The 18,727-nt window shown below is 44.5% G+C and overlaps 2 protein-coding genes across 4 annotated transcripts; both read left to right on the top strand.

Annotated features, from left to right (window-relative positions):
• The first annotated feature begins 42 nt into the window (after positions 1-42).
• dclk3 (doublecortin-like kinase 3) lies at positions 43-7,952 on the top strand. Its single transcript, XM_030411253.1, has 7 exons — positions 43-270; positions 1,641-1,855; positions 2,385-2,516; positions 3,542-4,744; positions 6,093-6,225; positions 6,316-6,483; positions 6,576-7,952. The coding sequence occupies exons 1-7, from the start codon at positions 201-203 to the stop codon at positions 7,202-7,204; spliced, it is 2,550 nt and encodes an 849-aa protein (XP_030267113.1). The 5' UTR covers positions 43-200; the 3' UTR covers positions 7,205-7,952.
• An 803-nt stretch (positions 7,953-8,755) lies between these two features.
• On the top strand, positions 8,756-18,430 carry zftraf1 (zinc finger TRAF-type containing 1). 3 transcript variants are annotated; one of them, XM_030411709.1, is made up of 7 exons: positions 8,757-9,284; positions 9,542-9,882; positions 11,123-11,217; positions 12,464-12,607; positions 13,734-13,945; positions 14,052-14,242; positions 15,265-18,430. In XM_030411709.1, the coding sequence occupies exons 2-7, from the start codon at positions 9,595-9,597 to the stop codon at positions 15,475-15,477; spliced, it is 1,143 nt and encodes a 380-aa protein (XP_030267569.1). In that variant the 5' UTR covers positions 8,757-9,284; positions 9,542-9,594; the 3' UTR covers positions 15,478-18,430. The 3 variants fall into 3 exon arrangements, with proteins under 3 accessions (XP_030267570.1, XP_030267569.1, XP_030267571.1); XM_030411710.1 differs by having other exon boundaries at positions 8,756-9,882; XM_030411711.1 differs by lacking the exon at positions 8,757-9,284 and having other exon boundaries at positions 9,595-9,882; positions 14,064-14,242; positions 15,265-15,477.
• Positions 18,431-18,727: the final 297 nt, after the last annotated feature.

Genomic DNA, 18,727 nt, shown 5'->3' with positions numbered 1-18,727 from the left:
CCTCCGCCAGCCGTCCAACTTGACGTGTATCCATGGCAACCGTTGTAGCCACAGTAGGTCGGCTCATCTCACAGCGCGTCCCGTTACCTTCACTGGACAGAGGAGGACATCATGGCAGCGACTTATCGGGAATTAAAAGTTAGCTGGTGGAAAATAAACGTCGCCGAGTTGTTTTAGTTCAGGTGGTGTTAAGGAAAGTCATGACGCCCCCACAGAGAGCCCGCTATGGATGTGAGGCGGCGGCACGTAACGCTAAATGGAGGATTACAGGTGAGTCAGTGGTGGAAATGAATAGATTTTAATTATAGAGTTAAAATATTTTAGATTTTCACTGTTACAGGCAAGTTCTTATTGAATAATTTGGGAAGGGTCCTGAAATTATCACCCACCCCCCATTAAACACTAATATAATTATAGTTTTTTTCTTTTTTTTGTTAGTTTTTATTCTTTTAAGTTTAAAAAAATGTCTTCATTTTAGTTTCCAGAGTGGGTTTTGCTATTTTTGTCATTTATAAAAGTTCATTTTTGGTTTAGTTTTTATCAGTTTAATCATTATCTTTAGTTTTTTACAATTATTATTATTATTATTATTATTATTATTATTATTATTATTAACATATGAGCGTCAGGGGCGAGATTAAAAGAGTTCAGGCTCATTGAATTGACTCATATGTACCACTTCTTTCCTCATGCTTGTTGTTTTGACAAAGTTGAAAAAGTTGACCAAGACTAAAACTAAAAACATTTCCTGTATATATATTTTTATGTAACTGTAGTTAATAAGCAAAATGTGTAATATAGCTTCAGTTATTATATACTTCTCTTTTTTTTTTAAGTTTTTTTTTTTTTTTTTGGTCAATTAAAATGTTTTTTTTTTTAGTTTAGTCAACAAACCTTTCCACAAACAGACACACAAAGACCCTCAAAGGTCCCAGGACCCAGGAGAAAAGGCTGATTCAGACTTCCGTGACCTGCCGCAGCTGGCTCTTTATGAGATGTTTAAGCTGAAGGACATGGAGCTTTTCTGTGTCCACTGTGAAATGCTTTTATTGTTAAGTGTGTGTGTGTGTGTGCTGTTGCTCACACTCAGGGGGCCAGTGGTGTCTTGTTAAAGGGGGGCCTGGTCATGTTAGAGGTATAGGGGTCTTGTGTTTCTGTCTGTTGTTCCGCATTTGGAAACAAAACAAAAAAACAAACCCCCACTGACTGGACGGATGGCATCTCTGTGTCTCCCTCGGTGCCAGAAAGTGAAACGTCAAAGATGCTGTGTGTCTCTAATGCTTCATTAATCATGTAGATTCCAGCAGAGCCCAAACCAGGTCAACCAAGCTTTTGTTAAGTTGTGTGTGGGTTTGCATGACTTAAGGAAGCCTGAATAATTCAACCGGTGGGGCAAGGTGCTTGAAGAATCTCGAATGGCCCTTGCACTCCATGTGATGGAAAACACTCAAATCTCATCAGCCGGATTTGTTTTCACACAGACACACAGCCACGCACAGAATGAGGAACTGGTGTTGTGTTACTTATGAGTTTCTCTTTGTACACAGGTCTAGAAGAAAAACAATGGCGCCTGACGTCAGCGTTATTAAGACCACTTTCAATAATCCAGCTCTTGCTTTCTGTCTTTGTCTCTGCTTCAGCTCCTCCGGTCCCCTTGTTGAAGCACGCAGGTGGGGCACCACAGCCATGGCCCATTCACCCCCACCCAAAGGGACAGGTCCACAGGTCCCACTTCCCTCTTCCTCCTCCTCCTCCTCACATCCCTCTCTTCCACACCCGGCATGCAGAGGAGAGCGCCGAGAGGCCCCGTCTGGTCACCATCGTCCGGCCATGTGGTCAAAGCACACTACGCAAGGTGAACTTCGTATTTACCATTTCACTGTAGCACTTGAGATGAAGTAGCATTCACAAAGGGTTCATAGACTAATGGCTTTATCAGTGGCTCATTCATCTTTTACTTATACTTCATAGGTTAGTAATAAGAACTTAATAAGGACAACGCTTGGGTTAAGAGGTTGTGACAAATCCTTTTTGATTATGTTTACCCTACTTTTAAAATGTTTGTAGCTATAAATGTTAATATTTTGCTGATAGATTGATTTTGCTGAAGGTGCTTTTCCGTTTGGCAGTCCATCAGAGCTGTTTTCCTGATGAACTAACGAGTCAAAAAGACCCCTAAACCAGGCAAAGAGACTTTCACAACCTGGTAACCCAAACGTTCTTCTCATTTATTGCTGACAACAGACCCATCAAACAGGAGTAATTGATTTATTAACCACTGGTTACAGCATACAAAGCTTTATGAAGGCTTCCTCATTTAGAAAAGCTAAACTCAGTTGTTAACAGCTGTAGCTTCTTAACTGTTACATTTCTCTGTTTTCAAGGTAACTGTCCTGTTGAACCGAAGGGGCGTGGTGTCCTTCGAGCAACTGCTACTCGATATCTCCGAGGCGTTGGGGTTTCCCCGCTGGCACAGAGCCAGGGTCACACGCCTGTACACGACCCACGCACGAGAGGTGAGGCTCAACCGCGGCCACGTTAACCTGCTAGGGAGCCCCGAAGTGAAAAACGCCCAAACAGGCCTTGAATTACTGCTCCCACATTACTCCTACACCCTCTGCGACTTGCTCAATGATTTCCATGCTGAAATGCAACCAGGCCTCTGCTTTGCTATGATGTATAAAACAACAATAATAAAGGTCTTGACACATTGATAGATGGAGTCCCCCTTTCGGACAGTTCCACGAGATTAGGCAACAAAGCGGGAGACACCTTAAGGCTGTTTTCATGTAAGGTGTTCCCATGTCACTGGTCAGTTAAAGTGGCTCAGACAAGTTGAAACATGGTGACTTTCAGCTGACTCCTGAAGTTATGGGGCTCCAGGGAATTGTCCCACTCTGCCCTGTTGGGCTCAACACACATAATGGATTGATCTTCAGCCGACACCTGTCTATTGATTAAATTAATTTGAGCAACGTTTTTAATGAATCATATAGGTGAGTGACTCTGTGATTCCCACCCCTCTTTAGAAACGTTTTGTTCCCAACTTACATGCATTGAAGCTAAAAGCTCCTTAATGATGATCCTTAGTATCAGGTAAAGTTGCTCCCTCCTAGGGGCACCTCTCCTCTCTCTGCTGTCACACTGCTCTGCATTGAGGTTGTTTTCCTCTATCACATTAAACTCTGAAACTATTAACTTTTCTTTAAGGATTTATAAAAAGAGACATTTATCAGTTTAGCACCTCAGTTTTGCACCTCAGTTTTGCAGCATTGCTCGAAGGCAAAATAATTACAGTAAACTAAAATTGGGGGAATAAGTCAGCCTCCATTTTCTTGAGAGATTTCACATCTGGTGGCAGACAAAATGGCATAATGAAAGCGTGATTTATAGAGAACAACTGTAAACTCTGACAGTGTCATTAATCTATAGCTATTACTATGAATGTTTACTTCATAATGGTAGGTTAGGGTTCTAAAAATGTAAGGGGGTTCAGTCATCCTGATCCGTCTTACATTGTAATTTTATCTCCCCTTCATAGGTGAAAGGGGTTTGTGATTTCTTCCGAGGTGAGGTGGCCTTTCTGGCGCTGGGGAAGGCTCGTCCAGACCTGAGCGGGGTGCAGGAGGCTCTGGAGGAGCTGTTTCCAGAACATTCCCATTACCGGGCTGAAGCTCTGCGGGCCTGGGAGAAAAGACTTCGTCCAGCGCCGGATAGAGCGGCTAAGGCCGACAGCGGATACAGCGAGGGGACGGACAGCAGCGAGACTAACCAAGAGACACAGGACAAAAATACACACATCAAAAATCATAATATTATGCATTCGCCTCACCATATAGACGCACTCCAGCCTGAGAATTGTAACTCAGATGATCCAAAGTGTCATAAAAAGAATAGAAAACCTGCTAACCTGCCCAACCACCTGCAGAAACTGCGTGTGAGAGGCAGGGGCAGGGAGCGACAGCCTTCTGTCATTGGTCCGTTTAAACATGAGGAAGGTCTCCGAGAAGCAGACATACCCTCTCCTACACTGTGTGAAAACTGTTTAGTGAGGCGAGTTAAACATCAGGGTCCAGAGCGGGTCAATCCACTGTCAGGGAAGGTCCCCCTTCCTCCTGTGTCGAGGAAGCAGAAAGGAAGTCCTGACACAGAACAGGAAGTGAGAAAAGTGCAAGTTCATATCAGCCCTCCACCCCCTCCACCAATCAGCAGAGAGGAGGAGAAGAGTGTTGCCAAGTTACAACTTTCAGATCCACCTCCAGATGTGGGTCAAATACACAAGGACACACAGCAGAGGACGACTTTTGACCTTCCCTCAGGTGGCAGTGATGTCACTCTGGCAGACATAGAGCGCTGCTATGAAATTGGACGGTTGGTCGGAGATGGCAACTTCGCAGTAGTGCGGGAGTGTCATCGTCGTGACAATGGACAAGCCCTGGCCGTGAAGATAGTCGAGCGCTCCAAGCTGATTGGTCGAGAACACATGATGCAGAACGAGCTGAGCCTCCTGGGTAGCCTATGTCACCCTCGCATAGTGCGGCTGTTTGCGCACCACCACACGCACACTCACTCCTACCTGGTGATGGAGCTGGTGAGCGGGGGGGATCTGTTCGAGGCCATCAGTGAGAGGGGGAAGTTTTCAGAGGCGGAGGCAGGACTGATGGTGTCAGACATGAGTGAAGCGCTGAACTACATCCACTGCAGAAGTATCGTCCATCGAGATCTCAAACCAGAAAACCTGCTGGTGAGGATCAGTGTGATTTCGGGATGATGTGAATTTGTCCGTGATTATTGTTATGTTATATTAAAATCGCTCTGATGCATTGCTTTGTGTGTATATAAAGTTTAGACATTTCTTGTATTGCCACTAGGGGGTGCTATAGGTCGAAGTTGAATTCTTTGAGTAGTGGCTTTAATATTTAGAAGGCAAAATGATTAATTGCTAGTTCATTTTCTTGTCTAATGATATGCTGCTACATATATGGACTTTAACACATTTATAGCTGAAAGTGACAGTTTTTTCTGTGCTCATGGAATATCTGATCTTAAGAGGCGGTCCTTAAAGCAAGATTTGTGGCATCAAAAAAAGTTTGGAAGCCAGTCCTGGTCCAGCACTCTCCAAACACAAGTGGATGTGGAAACCTGCTGCATTATGCAAACACAGAGAATGAGCTTTTCTGTAGGAGACATATTTGCATAATCATACATACAAGGGTTTAACAAAGTTTTGTTTTTTTTATCATATCAAAAACACATTACTGGGGCGCCGCTTAGCTCAGTTGGTAGAGCAGGCGTCCCATGTGCTGAGGCTCTGCAGTGGACCCGGGTTCAACTCCAGGCCTGGGTCCCTTTGCTGCATGTCACTTCCCCCTCTCTCTAACCCTGTTTCCTCTCACCCTCTTCAGCTGTACTGTCAATAAAGCCAAAAAAATATTTAAAAAACTCATTACTAATTGAGGTGAATTATTTAAGATACATCTTAAAACATGCCTGCAGGAGATCTTTAGATAAAAAATATCCATATATTTTCTATTTCAATGGAAAATCCAACCTAAAATCTAAATCAGTTCTTTGTTAATAAGGTCACAAAAGTCAGATGTATTTCACTCACTTTAACCAGCCTCTGTCTTGACCAGGGGTCCTGAAACATTTTCCCCTGGAGGGCCAAAACTTAATTTTAGCAGTAAACCATGGGGACCAAAAGTGGGCACCTAGCTATTGTGTTGCATCGTTAAGGTGACACTATATGGAAGACTAGAGAGACAAGTTATACAAAAAATTCTGGTGTGTATTATAGGTCACTCTGCCCAATATTTGTAGATTATGAAAAAAAGTAATAATTAGAGATCCTAAATAGGCCGATTTAAAGAGCTGTTTAGCTCACAAAACAGCAGAAACTGTGATTCATATTATGATGTTCTCTTCTTCCAGACCTTCTTAAAAATTCTATGTCAAACTGTGCCAGACTGCATTCAGTGGAAGCATTCGGGTGCCCTTGGAGGCATTTGAATTTTAAAAATATGATCTCAGCTCTGCCTCTGTGCGTGACTCTGTTCCTGTCTGTATCTTGTTTTTCTTGTTCCCTCCATTAGATAGAGCATGTAGCCGCTGGCATCTGTAGACTGAAACTGGGAGACTTTGGCCTTGCCATGGTTGTGACTGAACCAGTCTTCACCATATGTGGCACACCCACGTATGTAGCCCCGGAGATTCTCTGTGAGACAGGTTAGTGCTGTTTGCTTCGCATCACATATGAGTGTTTCTTGTTTTCAAACTCTTCCTGTAATATTTCCTTGTTTGGGTTTGATCCAACAGGTTATGGCGTTGCAGTGGATGTATGGGCTCTGGGTGTTATTCTCTACATCCTGCTGTGTGGATTTCCTCCATTTCGCAGTCGGGATCGGGACCAGGAGGAGCTGTTTCAGCTAATAAAACAGGGACAACTCCACTTCCTGTCTCCCTACTGGGACCCCATCTCAGACGGTGACAAGATAAATACTGTTCAAATTCCCATACTTAAAAACTACCGGATAAATAATCGGTTACTTTATTCTGTCGTGTGTGTTTGTGTGCAGATGCCAGAGGTCTTGTCAGCGCTCTGCTTCAGCCGGATCCCACAGTGAGGCTGAACGCGCAGCAGACCCTGCAGAATCCCTGGGTGACGGTTATGGCGTCAACCTGCAGCCAGAGGGCACTCACAGACAAAACTCACAGGAGCACAGCGGCTACTGGCGCAGAACCAGACACAGTCCAGGGACATGCCCAGACCAATGCAGCAGTGGTGATGACAGAGAAAACACCAGGAAACAGGAGTGACGAGGGAGAAATCACTCACAAACAGCTCGGCAGACATGAGATGAACACAGGACGAGGACAAAATGAGGAGAGACCACCACAGCAACAGTCTGAAGAAACAATTACAGCCCAGGCTTCACAGATCAAAGTGCACACACCTTCAGGGGCCACACCTACAGACAGACAGGATTCAGGTTCCAAGTTGTCAGACACAGACTATAACCCAGGCAGTCCAGCCAGTCCGGGTGTCGGTCTCAATCCTCTGGATGACCCTGCAGCCCTAACCGACCCTCCACCCCGGGTTAAGACACAATCAAAACAAAACAGCCAACAACCGTCACCTCCATACTCGCAAGAAAACACAAGCAGGTCACGCAACGCAACATCACCCAACCTCCAAACCCGGTAGCAGCTTCTTCATCATACAACCCCACCACAGCCACCGCCCAAAACCAACCAGCCGAAACCGTAACGAGCCGAACATTCACACCACCATCGCCCAACCACCAGCACAATCTTGACCTCACCTTAAGTCTCCTGCGTGATTGGATCGAACTCTTCAGTTTCATTGTTCCGGACAATACAGCTGATTTTGTCTGTGGCTGAATCCTTGAATGACCTGCAGATGATGTGATTTACTCTCCTGGGGTTGAATAGGCTGTGATTAATGAGGCTAGATAAATCTCATAAATTGTGTAATCCATTTATCCTGACATGTATCATGACATGTTGTGTAATGACCGAGGAATGTGTCAGTGTGGGATTACAAGAGGACGACTATGAACACTTGTTGATCAAGCAGGACATATTTGCAGTTTGACACTGTTTCGAATGTTGCGGTGTAATCAAGAAAATGCTTTTTAGTACATTTGTGAAGTGTTTTATTTTTGTTCTTTTCTATTTTTGTCTGCAGACCATGTTTAACTTTGAGGATGTTATTGTATCTGCCATTACTAGTGGGGGCTATTTTTGATTGCTTGTGTGACCACACACTGACCCATCCTCTTTTTATATTCCTAGAAGTCTGTGCTAGTATCATTTACCTAGCCATGTCTGTTTACTATACAAGCATAAACTCAAATAACCTGTACTGAGAACGTTATTTTGTTTTAGTCCTGATAAAAGTTTGCCATATTTACTAAACTCTTCCGACGCCATCGTTCTGACTGCGTGTTTCTTGCATGAATTTTCGTCAGCTGATTTGGATTAATATTCCTGATGACTGGCACTGTAACTGTTTGATGACCAACATCCAGTGAATTTGCAATCTGCACACAGGACACAGTGTGACCACATACAGCTCCTGGGTAAACTGTGTGTGCATAGCTGAGGGTGGTATGGCTCTCTCGCCATTCCACACAGACCAAATAAGGCATATCTGTCCGTCCAATGGGAGTGGTTAGTCCTGTCCCTCCCGAATGCAGACAGCTGACACTCTGACATCCTGCCCCACCTACCCTAAAGCACTCACACACAGCCCCCCCAGCCTGTATGCACCCCTCCCAGCCCTTGAGGCTTTAAAGCCGCATATCTGGGGCACTGAAGAGATGAATAAGCCTATAAATGCTTCTGACCTAGTATCAGTGGCCAAGGGCAGATAAAGCTTTCTTCGATCACCCTGCTTTTCTCGCTGAAGTGTCCAAGCATTCTTAGCACACACACACACACACACACACACATAAAAAAACTGGTCCCTTAAAACAGGCAAACCACTTCAGAGGACATGGGGAAACATGGTGGTTTTTTTTTTAATATAAAGTTGTGTTGAAAGTTGTTGATGTCACACACAGTGTTGTTAAGGTGTGCAGCATCAACATTATGAATGTATAAAGGATGCGTCCTCTGTTGGCGTGGCCTAAATTTGTCGCATATCATGTTTTGGTCACCTTTCAAGTCCTGCCATTCACTGACCCGCAGGTGCTCACTACGCATGCGCCTTTAAAAACTCTTTAAATACCCCAAGTCATCTGCCACAATAAACATTCCGCTGTCAGCCAATTCACGGCCGTGCTCAAGTGCTTACTGGCACATAGGGGCCGTTACAGATACACGCAAAATATTTACTTTTAAATTCGCAACTTCTATTATTAGCCACGATCGAGGAGCTGCCTGTGTATTAACGAATCTGACCCGGAGTCGTAAAGGCTGCGCAGGGTGAAGTCGGGGAGACGGACAGGAAAAAAACAAAGATGGCTGTGTAGCCAGAGAGACGAGTCCCAGCAGAACTGTCTCTAACCGCGGCTTTAATCACCGACAGGTCCCGTGGGTCCCGTGGACAGTCAGCCGGTACCGGAGCAGGGACGTTAGACGAGCAGCCGAGCTGGGCCGGTGGTGCACATCGTTGTAATCTGCTGTCATTGCGAATAACGGCGTCGAGAGTACAACAACAGCTGAGAGACGCCTGAGTTGTTTTTGTTCTGCCTGGGCAAAGGGAGAGGACTGCTGTGTTTTTGTCAACGTAGCTAGCCGCATAGTCTGCTAGCCTCACTGTAAGTCAACAAAACTAGTCAACGTTTAATTAAGTCGTAATTACATTTTGCACATGATCTCGTTATTACACAATCATTGGCTTGTTGAATACCAAGTTCGTAAGTGGAGGTTAGCATTAATAATAATAAGTTAGCCTGCATTCCTTTCTGACAGCCTGCTGCCGTAGCGTTAGCCTAGCTAACGTTAGCTAGCTGTCAGCTGACCGTTAGCTTGACAGGTTGTAAGCTAGCCCTGAGCTAACCTGCTAATATTTCAGGCTCAGCCTGGTCGCGGCAGGTACACCTCAGACATTTCTAGAGAGCCATCGCCATGTCTTCACTGGAAGAGAGAGACGTGGGCGTTGCGGCCGCCCCTGGCTCCTCCTCGGCCGGCTTGGGGGTCGGGGCCGTGGGGGCAGCGGTGGAGGCTGTCGCCGGGGTCGCAGCCATGCAGGAGGAGGTCGGGATACGGCGAGAAGGGCCCGAACCTGACCCAGACGAGCCACCTAAGAAGAGGGTGAAAATTCCCGAGGGAGAGTCAGGAAAGCTGGAGGAGAGACTGTACTCAGTGCTGTGCTGCACCGTGTGCCTAGACTTGCCCAAGGCGTCTGTATACCAGGTAAACGTGGTGTCAATCACAAACCTTCCCCTCAGAACCCTATACTTACCGTCCAACAACTGCAAAACAGCTGGACATCATACTAGAAACTCCCCATGTGTCCCACCTGCCAATCCCCTGTATCAACCTGTTGAACATGTTGTCCAGCACCGTGTATTTTTAGTGATACTAGAGCCAACACAGGCCCCAAATGTCTATATGCTGCAAGCTGAGCCATGAGGCTCGGAGAGCAGACACACCCAGGCCGAGTGGTCAGGTGTGGCAGCTCAAGTTTACTGTGAATTATCCTCAAATGACCCGCAGCAAAGGCCATATCCCCAAACCCCACACAAGACCCCAAAATCCCAGAACTAAAGCAAAACCTACATTTTTAATAGTAGTACGCCCTTCCCTTGAACCCACCCCAACAGTCTCCTTAGTGACCTCAAACTGTTCTCTGACCTCAAACTGCTCTCCTCAATGTCAAGTGAACACATTTGTAATTAATCATTTCTGAGTTAGTTTTGAACGTTTACATGCCCTCCTGCAACATACACCACACATGTTTTTAAACAGCTGTTAGAAATGTATTAACAACACACTGTAAACACAAGTTGTATTTATTTCCACGCACAATATCCTGCCCCCACATAGATACAAATATAGATACACATTGATTAAGAGAACAACAGTAAATTGCATTACGCCTGTTCATTTATATCTCCCATGCTACCAAGCCATTCTTCACATAAAAAAAAACAAAAAAACAATTCCAGATCTGCCTCCTCTGTAGAAGCACTTCTTAAAGTTGTGCTCGTCCTTTAATATTTTACAGTTTGTGCAGACACTCTTTTAGTCATTACTCTATTGCTGTTGGGCCACTCCAAGAAAATATGCCTAGCTAATCATGTCAAATGGTACATACCCCCCTCCCAAATCATGTGTTTTGATTTGAGGGAAATATAGTGTCACTAATGTTAGTGTTTCTTCCTCAACATTTCCCCTAAAATATCTATTCTTAAGCATCCCTAATCGTCACACCTATATTAAATAATGCTCAAATATTTCCCCTAAGGTTCGACCAGAGAAAGTTTATTTATTCAATTCCAATCTCAACTAAGTCCCTCCCATCTTGTACTAACTCAAATTCCTCTATTTTCCCGGGTTCCTGTTTCAACCTAAGATCCGCAGTAATTTGTTTTTTCCACTATCCTGACACACTTTCTTTCGCCGTCGCCTCAACTTTTCTTTCCCCCCACAGTGTACCAACGGACACCTGATGTGTGCAGGCTGCTTCATCCACCTCCTGGCTGATTCTCGCCTCAAGGAGGAACAGGCCACGTGTCCCAACTGCAGGTACACCGAGATCCCTGCAGACGTGAATCCAGTACACAAATAAATACAAACAGAACAAGTCAGAAGAAGCTAGCTAGCTTCGTTGATGAGTGTAGTTACGGTGGGGATCTGAGCGTTGTTTTCTATGGAAGTCGATGCATGGAAATGAGGTATTTGGTTATGTTCACATTTTCGAGTGCTCCCACACTGTCAGAACTGTTCTGCTGTCCACAGACGATGAACTACGATAAATGACAAATAATTTAGACGGTATACATTTTGATACATTAAATAGGCTAACCAAGACAGTTTCTCCTCTAAATATTATATCGAGTATTTGATGTTAAAATAATAGTAATAAGTGAGTCCAAATGAGCTCAGACGAGAACAATTTCAAACAAGTAAAAATGTTAGCGGAGTGATTACTGTTTTTGCTAATATTCCCCTTAAAAGCCACTCTGGTTGTTAAAGTTGGCGAGGTGGCTTTAAGGTGGCGACGAACAGGATTGTGTTTCATATTTGATCAGCGCTGCGTTGTTTTACAGCTTTCTTCAGCCTCCGTTTTCACAGTACATGAACACTACGGCCACCACTTCTGGTTCACAAACTTTCTCTACTGCAGCTAAACAGTGTACTAAAATTTTTTTCCAAAATACATAGACAGAGAAGTTGGCAGTGTCGTGACAGAATCTTTATTTCCGGTTTATCAGCCCTGCCTACTTTAGATAGTTTGATTGGAGTTTGGTGAGACACACCTCACTGGATCCAAGAATGGGGCTACTCTCTCTCTTGAGCTGAAAATACTGTGCGTGATTGTGAATGTACTCCTGTAAAAATGCAGAAGTACAATCTGTATTCGATACAACAACCCTAAAATCCACCAGATGACACATTTTGTGTAATTTAGCAGCGTTTTGCCAGAACGGAAGCTCTTGGTGTAGGGAAAATGCAGAGGAGTTTAACATTGTTCGTTTGGAAATACTACCAACATACCAAGTTCCTATTTTAATGTTCTCTCAGTCTGATGTATGACGCTTCTATTAACTTACATTTGCTAGCACCACTGATCCCGTCACAGGAATTAAATGCTTTCTTTTGCACGTGTATGTGTTGAAATTACTGCCAACAATTGCAAAGCTAAATGTAACTTTTCTACTATCCAGTTTTTCACAGTTGTGCATTGTTCGCAACCTTGTACGAACACCTCTGCGCACGCCGCAGACTTCACCTGTATGACTGCATTGAGGAATGCCTTGTGTCTGTGTAGGTGTGAGATCAGCAAGAACCTGTGCTGCAGGAACCTTGCCGTGGAGAAGGCTGTCAGTGAGCTGCCGACAGAATGTACCTTCTGCCTCAAACAGTTCCCCCGCTCCAGCTTAGAGAGACACCAGAAAGAGGAGTGCCAAGACAGGTACGCACCACACACACACACACACACACACACACACTCGCATGCACAAAATTTTTTTTTTTTTTTCCTTATAGTCAACAGTGATTAAAATTGGTTCCAATCAGCTTCCCCGCTAATGTTCCAAAACTATCAAATTAAACCGCAACAAACACTTTAATCAAGGGAGTGAAGGCTCTTACAGACTGCAAAGAAGTGAAACAGAAATAGGAAAACACACACACACACACACACACACACACACAATGACTAAATCTCCGGTATGGTTATATTCACTGTATGCGTGTGTGTGTGTGTGTGTGGTAACTCAGCAAAACATCACACAGTGATAATTTGGGGAGGCTGGAGGAGCATGTGACTGTTGAGGAGAAACCCAGCTGACGTGATTACAGACTGTGTGTTTGTTGTTCGCGCGATGCTCGGGCCGATTGAATTTGCATGCATCAAATCCTTTGGGGTTGTTGCTATAGTAACAGGTGACCCCGCTTAGGACAGAGGTGCCTGTGCCAGTGTTGCCATGACAACAGCCATGGCAGTTACCACCAGGTGTTTTTCAGTCAGGTCAGGCGGGATCCGACTCCGTCTTATATAAAGATGACGCTGTTGTTCTTGATATGCAGTGATTTCAGGTATTTTACGACTTTAAGGGCTCCTTCGAAGTTGTGAATCAAGGCATAATGACTTTATGCAAAATGGCAAATTCCCACCACCAGTTACATAATTATATATGAGACAAAACTTTACACTTCATATAAGACGAGTTGCGTCAGCGTGGACTTAATTATCATCAGTTCACGACGGAGGACAACTAGCACCTTTCACATTCATTATACCTCACTATAACTGTAGGAAAGTAGCAGGTATTCATTGAAAAGCGAGTCAGTCCAGGATGTAATTGATACAAATTCATGTTTTTTCTTTCTTTGAGGTCTGCTCTCAGCACACACGCGTCATTATTACAGTGATAATTAGCCACCGGCTCTCCGCCTGGGTTAATTAGCACCTTCCATGAGCATGTATTCATCACAAAGCACCTCTGTAAAAGGTCTGATTTATATAAAGCTTGCCGTTTTTCTTTTTTCTTCTCAAGTTTGTCTTTTAAGTCACACACTCGCCGTTATGTTGCCAGGGTGACGCAGTGCAAGTACAAGAGGATCGGCTGCCCTTGGCAAGGTCCGTTCCATGAGCTGCCGGCACATGAGAGCGAGTGTTCCCATCCCACCAAGACTGGTACAGAGCTGATGGGAATACTGGGAGAGATGGACCAGAGCCACCGCAGAGACATGCAGCTCTATAACAGCATCTTCAGCCTGCTCTGCTATGAAAAGATCGGCTTTACAGGTAGATACAAGAAAAGTCTTCCTTGTACTAGAAAAACTACTGCTGTAATGTTCTCATTGCTTCTCTACTGGTTAACACTCTCTTCCTCCCTTTTATGTCCACTTATGTGTCCTACCAGAGGTGCAGTTCAGGCCGTACCGCACTGATGACTTCATCACTCGTCTGTACTATGAAACGCCGCGCTTCACTGTTCTCAACCAGACGTGGGTGCTGAAGGCCCGTGTGAACGACTCTGAGCGCAACCCCAACCTGTCCTGCAAGCGCACCCTCTCCTTCCAGCTCATCCTCAAAAGCAAGGTACGTGCGGCGCTCTGTCCTTCCAGGGGTTATTTTTAAAGGTTTTGAGCATGTGCTTGTGCAGAGGGCCGATGATGCGTCACTCTCTTAACAGGTCTGGTTCAACAGAAAAGTTAAAGGCTCGATGCTAAGAGGCCAACCTGTTAAGAGTGATAATTTGGCATCGCTAACAGAGTTGAAGACAAATCTGTGCGTTGCAACAAAGCGACGCTAAAATGAATCAAGGTGGACAGCGACAGCTTTATGAATGTTTGTCCATTAAGAGATGGACATCCTCAGTTTGAGTCCATGACTTCACATCCACTCTTCCTGCTCCAATGTTTTCTGTGTGGTCTTTGTTTTCTTTATCTTATATCTTCTTAAATCTTGTCAGTTTTGTTTGTACATCCCCAAATCACAAATTTGTCTCAGAGGTATTTTTAGTCTGTGCAGGATAAAGACCAAGGATACCGATAAGAAAGAAGACTTTATTGAGAAAAAAGGGAAGAAACTTCAGGAAGTGGTGGAGGCATTCCCTCTCCTAGGATGGGCAGACGTGTAATAGGCAGAAACAATAATAATATTAAATGAATGACAGTTTAAACCACTACAAATATGTTCTGAAATCAATGTTATTACACTGTTGGGGTGTGGATTTTGGTTACTTAGAAGAAAAGGTAATTTAGCTGTGACAATATGATGTCATATGATATGACATGTTTTGCACAAACGCGGACGTATTTGTGGATTTGCAGAAATGTTAACTGGGCTGGATACTGATACTGTACGTCCAAGATCATTTAGAAACAACAACATCAACATCGTGTACTAATGTACATACCTTGGTCATCAAACATTTTTTTTGTATCAGCCTGAAAACTTGAGTATATGTATGGGTCCTCTAAGCACTCAATCTTTATCAGCACTGAAACTCTGGTGTGACCGATCTCCCTCAAATACCGTCTCTTCATCAGTGTCACCTTAACATTTAGTATTCCCACTATCAGCGATTCATTCAGTCACACGTGCATGCCTCTGTTCAGGTGAACTCGGCCCTGGAGTGCTCCTTCCTGCTGCTGAAGGGGCCGTACGACGACGTGCGGATCAAGCCTGTCATCCACCACCACTCCTTCAGCAACGACACCAACGAGACCGACTATGTCCCTCTGCCCATCTCCGACTCGGTGGAGTGCAACAAACTGCTGGCCGCCAAAAACATCAACCTGCGCCTGTTCATCTTCCAAGTCCAAAAATAAAGAGTGAGGGAAGAAGAGGAGGAGGAGGAGGAGGAGGAGGAGGAGAAGGTGGAAGAAGAAGAGGGGGAGGAGGGGTGATGGAGGGCGAGGGGAGAGAGAGAGCTGGGTGATGAAGATTAAAGAGAGACACCACTGAACCACTGATACCTCTTAACACCTACACACACTCACACAGACACACACATTCACGCAGGGTATACACGCCTACACACACACACACACACACACACACTTGCATATATCCATGCACACACACACACACACACACACCACTAATTACACTTACCTCCTTTTACAAGATAGTGAGACCCCTTGCTCGGGTAGCAGTGAGTTGCTAAGGAGATGGGTGGGCATAGTTATGGGATGGAGGGGTGGGACGGGGTTTGGGGAGGGGGTTCTGGGATGGTTGGTGTGTACCTGTGGAGGCTCTCTGAGGTCGAGTGCGACCTTTCACCCCCGACGCCCACAGCCAAAGGTAGCACACACACCGACCAAAGCAGGATCTGCTGGGTGCATTTGTTGTGTTTGTGCGTGTGTGTGTGTGCGTGCGAGTGTGTGAAAGAGAGTTAAGCGACGGACCCTGGAGTGTGGCCCAAACTCTGCTTTTATGTTGAAGTGTCCCAAAGACGTGATAATGTGAAACTAGAGCGACTGACTCTACTGAGCTGTTCTTTGGACATGCGAGTGGTCGTCAAGGACATGTGTATGTGTGTGTGTGAGCGAGTGTGTGTTTGTCTTCACCCTTCCCTCTACACACTTTATGCCTGAGCGTAATCAACGATTTCTTTCTGTTTTGGCTAAAGCGTCCGTTCCGCGTCTTTCCAAAACAGAGGAAAGACGGCGCCCCCTCCCCTCCTCCCACTGACCCCCTTTTACCTTTCAACACGAGGAGAGATGGCCTGGCTGCATGCATATTTTAGTTCTTATTCCTCCAGCTGTGGTTATATTTAACCTTCAACTCTAATACTATTTTTATTTCTCTTAACCCTAAATATTTAAGTACCTGTGAACTTTTTTTCTTTTTAGTTGGGTTTTATAGCGCGTGACTGGCTATTTCTGTGTGTGTGTGTGTGCGTATGTGTAAACAGATCATAACTGTGAGATTCTTGTGAACATGTCCCTGTGTGGAAAGCAGTACAATCCTCGAAGGACGATACGGCCAAGGCTGGATTTACCATCAGGAGATTCAAGGGCCCCCGAGGCCCCGGGTTCACACCGTCAGGAGATTTCTGCTAATTTGATTGATGCAGATTTGTCGCAACCATTAGGTACAATGACGAGAACAACTCCTTAAGCTCATATGTGTTTCTTTTTTTCTTTTTTTTTAATGTGCAGAGTGGCTCCCAGTTTGAAAGGCAGTAATTAGACCTTGAGTGACAAATCAGCAAGGCAGATGTTGGCATATTGCAGCTGTATCAGCGTTCATGTCGGCCGATACGTCGTAGAAGAATGCTGGTTTAAGATCATTTACAAACACGAAAACTTGATTCTTCAAGTGTAAAATGTGACGCTCAGAATGTATCCCGGCCACGATTGTTTTTAAAGGTCCAGTGTGTAGGATTTAGCACCTAAGAGCCGTCGTGTTTTTGTTTTCTTAGAATGAGCCTTTTATATCTACACAGGCCACAAGTCTTGCCACTCAGGCAGCCATCTTGGCAACAACCTCGGTTAGTTGTTACAGGCTAACAGGACCATGAGGAAAGAGACAAAAATGCCGCTTAGTAGAAGTCCATCCGCGGCCGCCCCGAATCAGTCGTGAACGTCAACCGCGCATCAGTGCAACAACACAACTGGCTGATATGTTTGGCTGTGATTGAGCAGTATAATAATGCTGTTTTATTTTTTTTGTGAAGTACAAATGGACTTTAAACTTAAAATGTAGTATCCCTCAATATGAATTATTTTTTCATAATCTGAGCATGACGGGGGGAGTGAGACTGCAGAGGAAGTCTCGGGATCCCAGTTCCATTTTTGCAACACAACAGTTAACAGGTGTCTGCTTGTGGTCTGTGATAATAAATATTATTTTGGAAAGTTTGGACACCCCTAGTGTAATTTGTCATAATCTGCAACTGTACTGCTCAATGCATCTAAATCCTACACACCGTTCCTTAAAAAAAGACTTTAAAAGATACATAACATGACAGTTTGTTATGTGGTATCCTTAAGAAAAAATGAATAAGGCCGTTCGAAAACATGAGAATTTAATTTTAAAACTCTCAGATACAGCCACCAGAATGAGTCCAGTATTGGTCGAACTACATTAGCATCATCTCATGCACACAATATGTAGATATTACATTTTTCTTTCATCATGAGGGAAACACTTTTTTTTTTCTGACACAAATGAAATTATTTCACCTAAGTCAGTGACTACCTGACGTACAGAAAACCTGGGCCAGCACTGAGAGCGCCGGTTGGATTTTTGGGAAAAAAACGACCTTAAGCAAGAGCTGTGTGCGCTGTATCATTGTAATTGATGGGTGAACTTGGAGGCAGCAGGGGCCCGAAAGCTGAGGATGAATCACCACCAACAAGGGGGACTTAACCTCAACTTTGAGCCCAGAGTCTGAGAGACTGAAGAAAAGTCTCTCAGGCTGAGACTTCTCTGGAACATCAGACTTTGGGTTTTGATGGATGGTGTGTGTGTGTGTGTGTGTGTGTGTGTGTGTGTGTGTGTGTGTGTGTGTCAGTGTGTGTGTGTCAGTGTGTGTGTGTCAGGGGTGGGGACGGGGAGGAGTTTTACCTTACTACGGTGACATGTTAGTGTTAGACGTACTTGAACGAGAAGATGTTACTTAAGTAGACTCTACTGTAAAGCAGATAGATCTCTCTCCTCCTGACCTCTACTTCCTGTATTTCTGTGTTTTAATGCTTCGTCTCTATGCCAGTGGACTCACTCATCTCACTATGGCTGTACATGTGCCTTTTATTAAAGATCATGGAACCTGCACTGATGCTGCTGCCTGTGTGTGTGTGTGTGTGTGTGTGTGTGTGTGTGTGTGTGAGAGAGAGAGAGAGAGTGTGTGTGAATGTGGAGAAGACAAAAATAGAGCCGGCTGGCTTTGTGTCTGCATAAATTTTTCATTCAATACCAGAGTTATGAAATCTAAATTTAATTTTAGAGCCTCGTGTGGACGATAGATATGTTTGATTGAACTGGATGTGCAGAATATGAATCACTCTCAGTACAAAATGAATTACCCAGCGTCGCAACAATAACACACATTGACTTATCAGTTATTGCTTG

The sequence above is a fragment of the Sparus aurata genome, chromosome 3 (assembly GCF_900880675.1).
Source record: "Sparus aurata chromosome 3, fSpaAur1.1, whole genome shotgun sequence".
NCBI classification, from domain to species: domain Eukaryota; kingdom Metazoa; phylum Chordata; class Actinopteri; order Spariformes; family Sparidae; genus Sparus; species Sparus aurata.
This window is presented reverse-complemented; position numbering and strand designations above follow the sequence as displayed.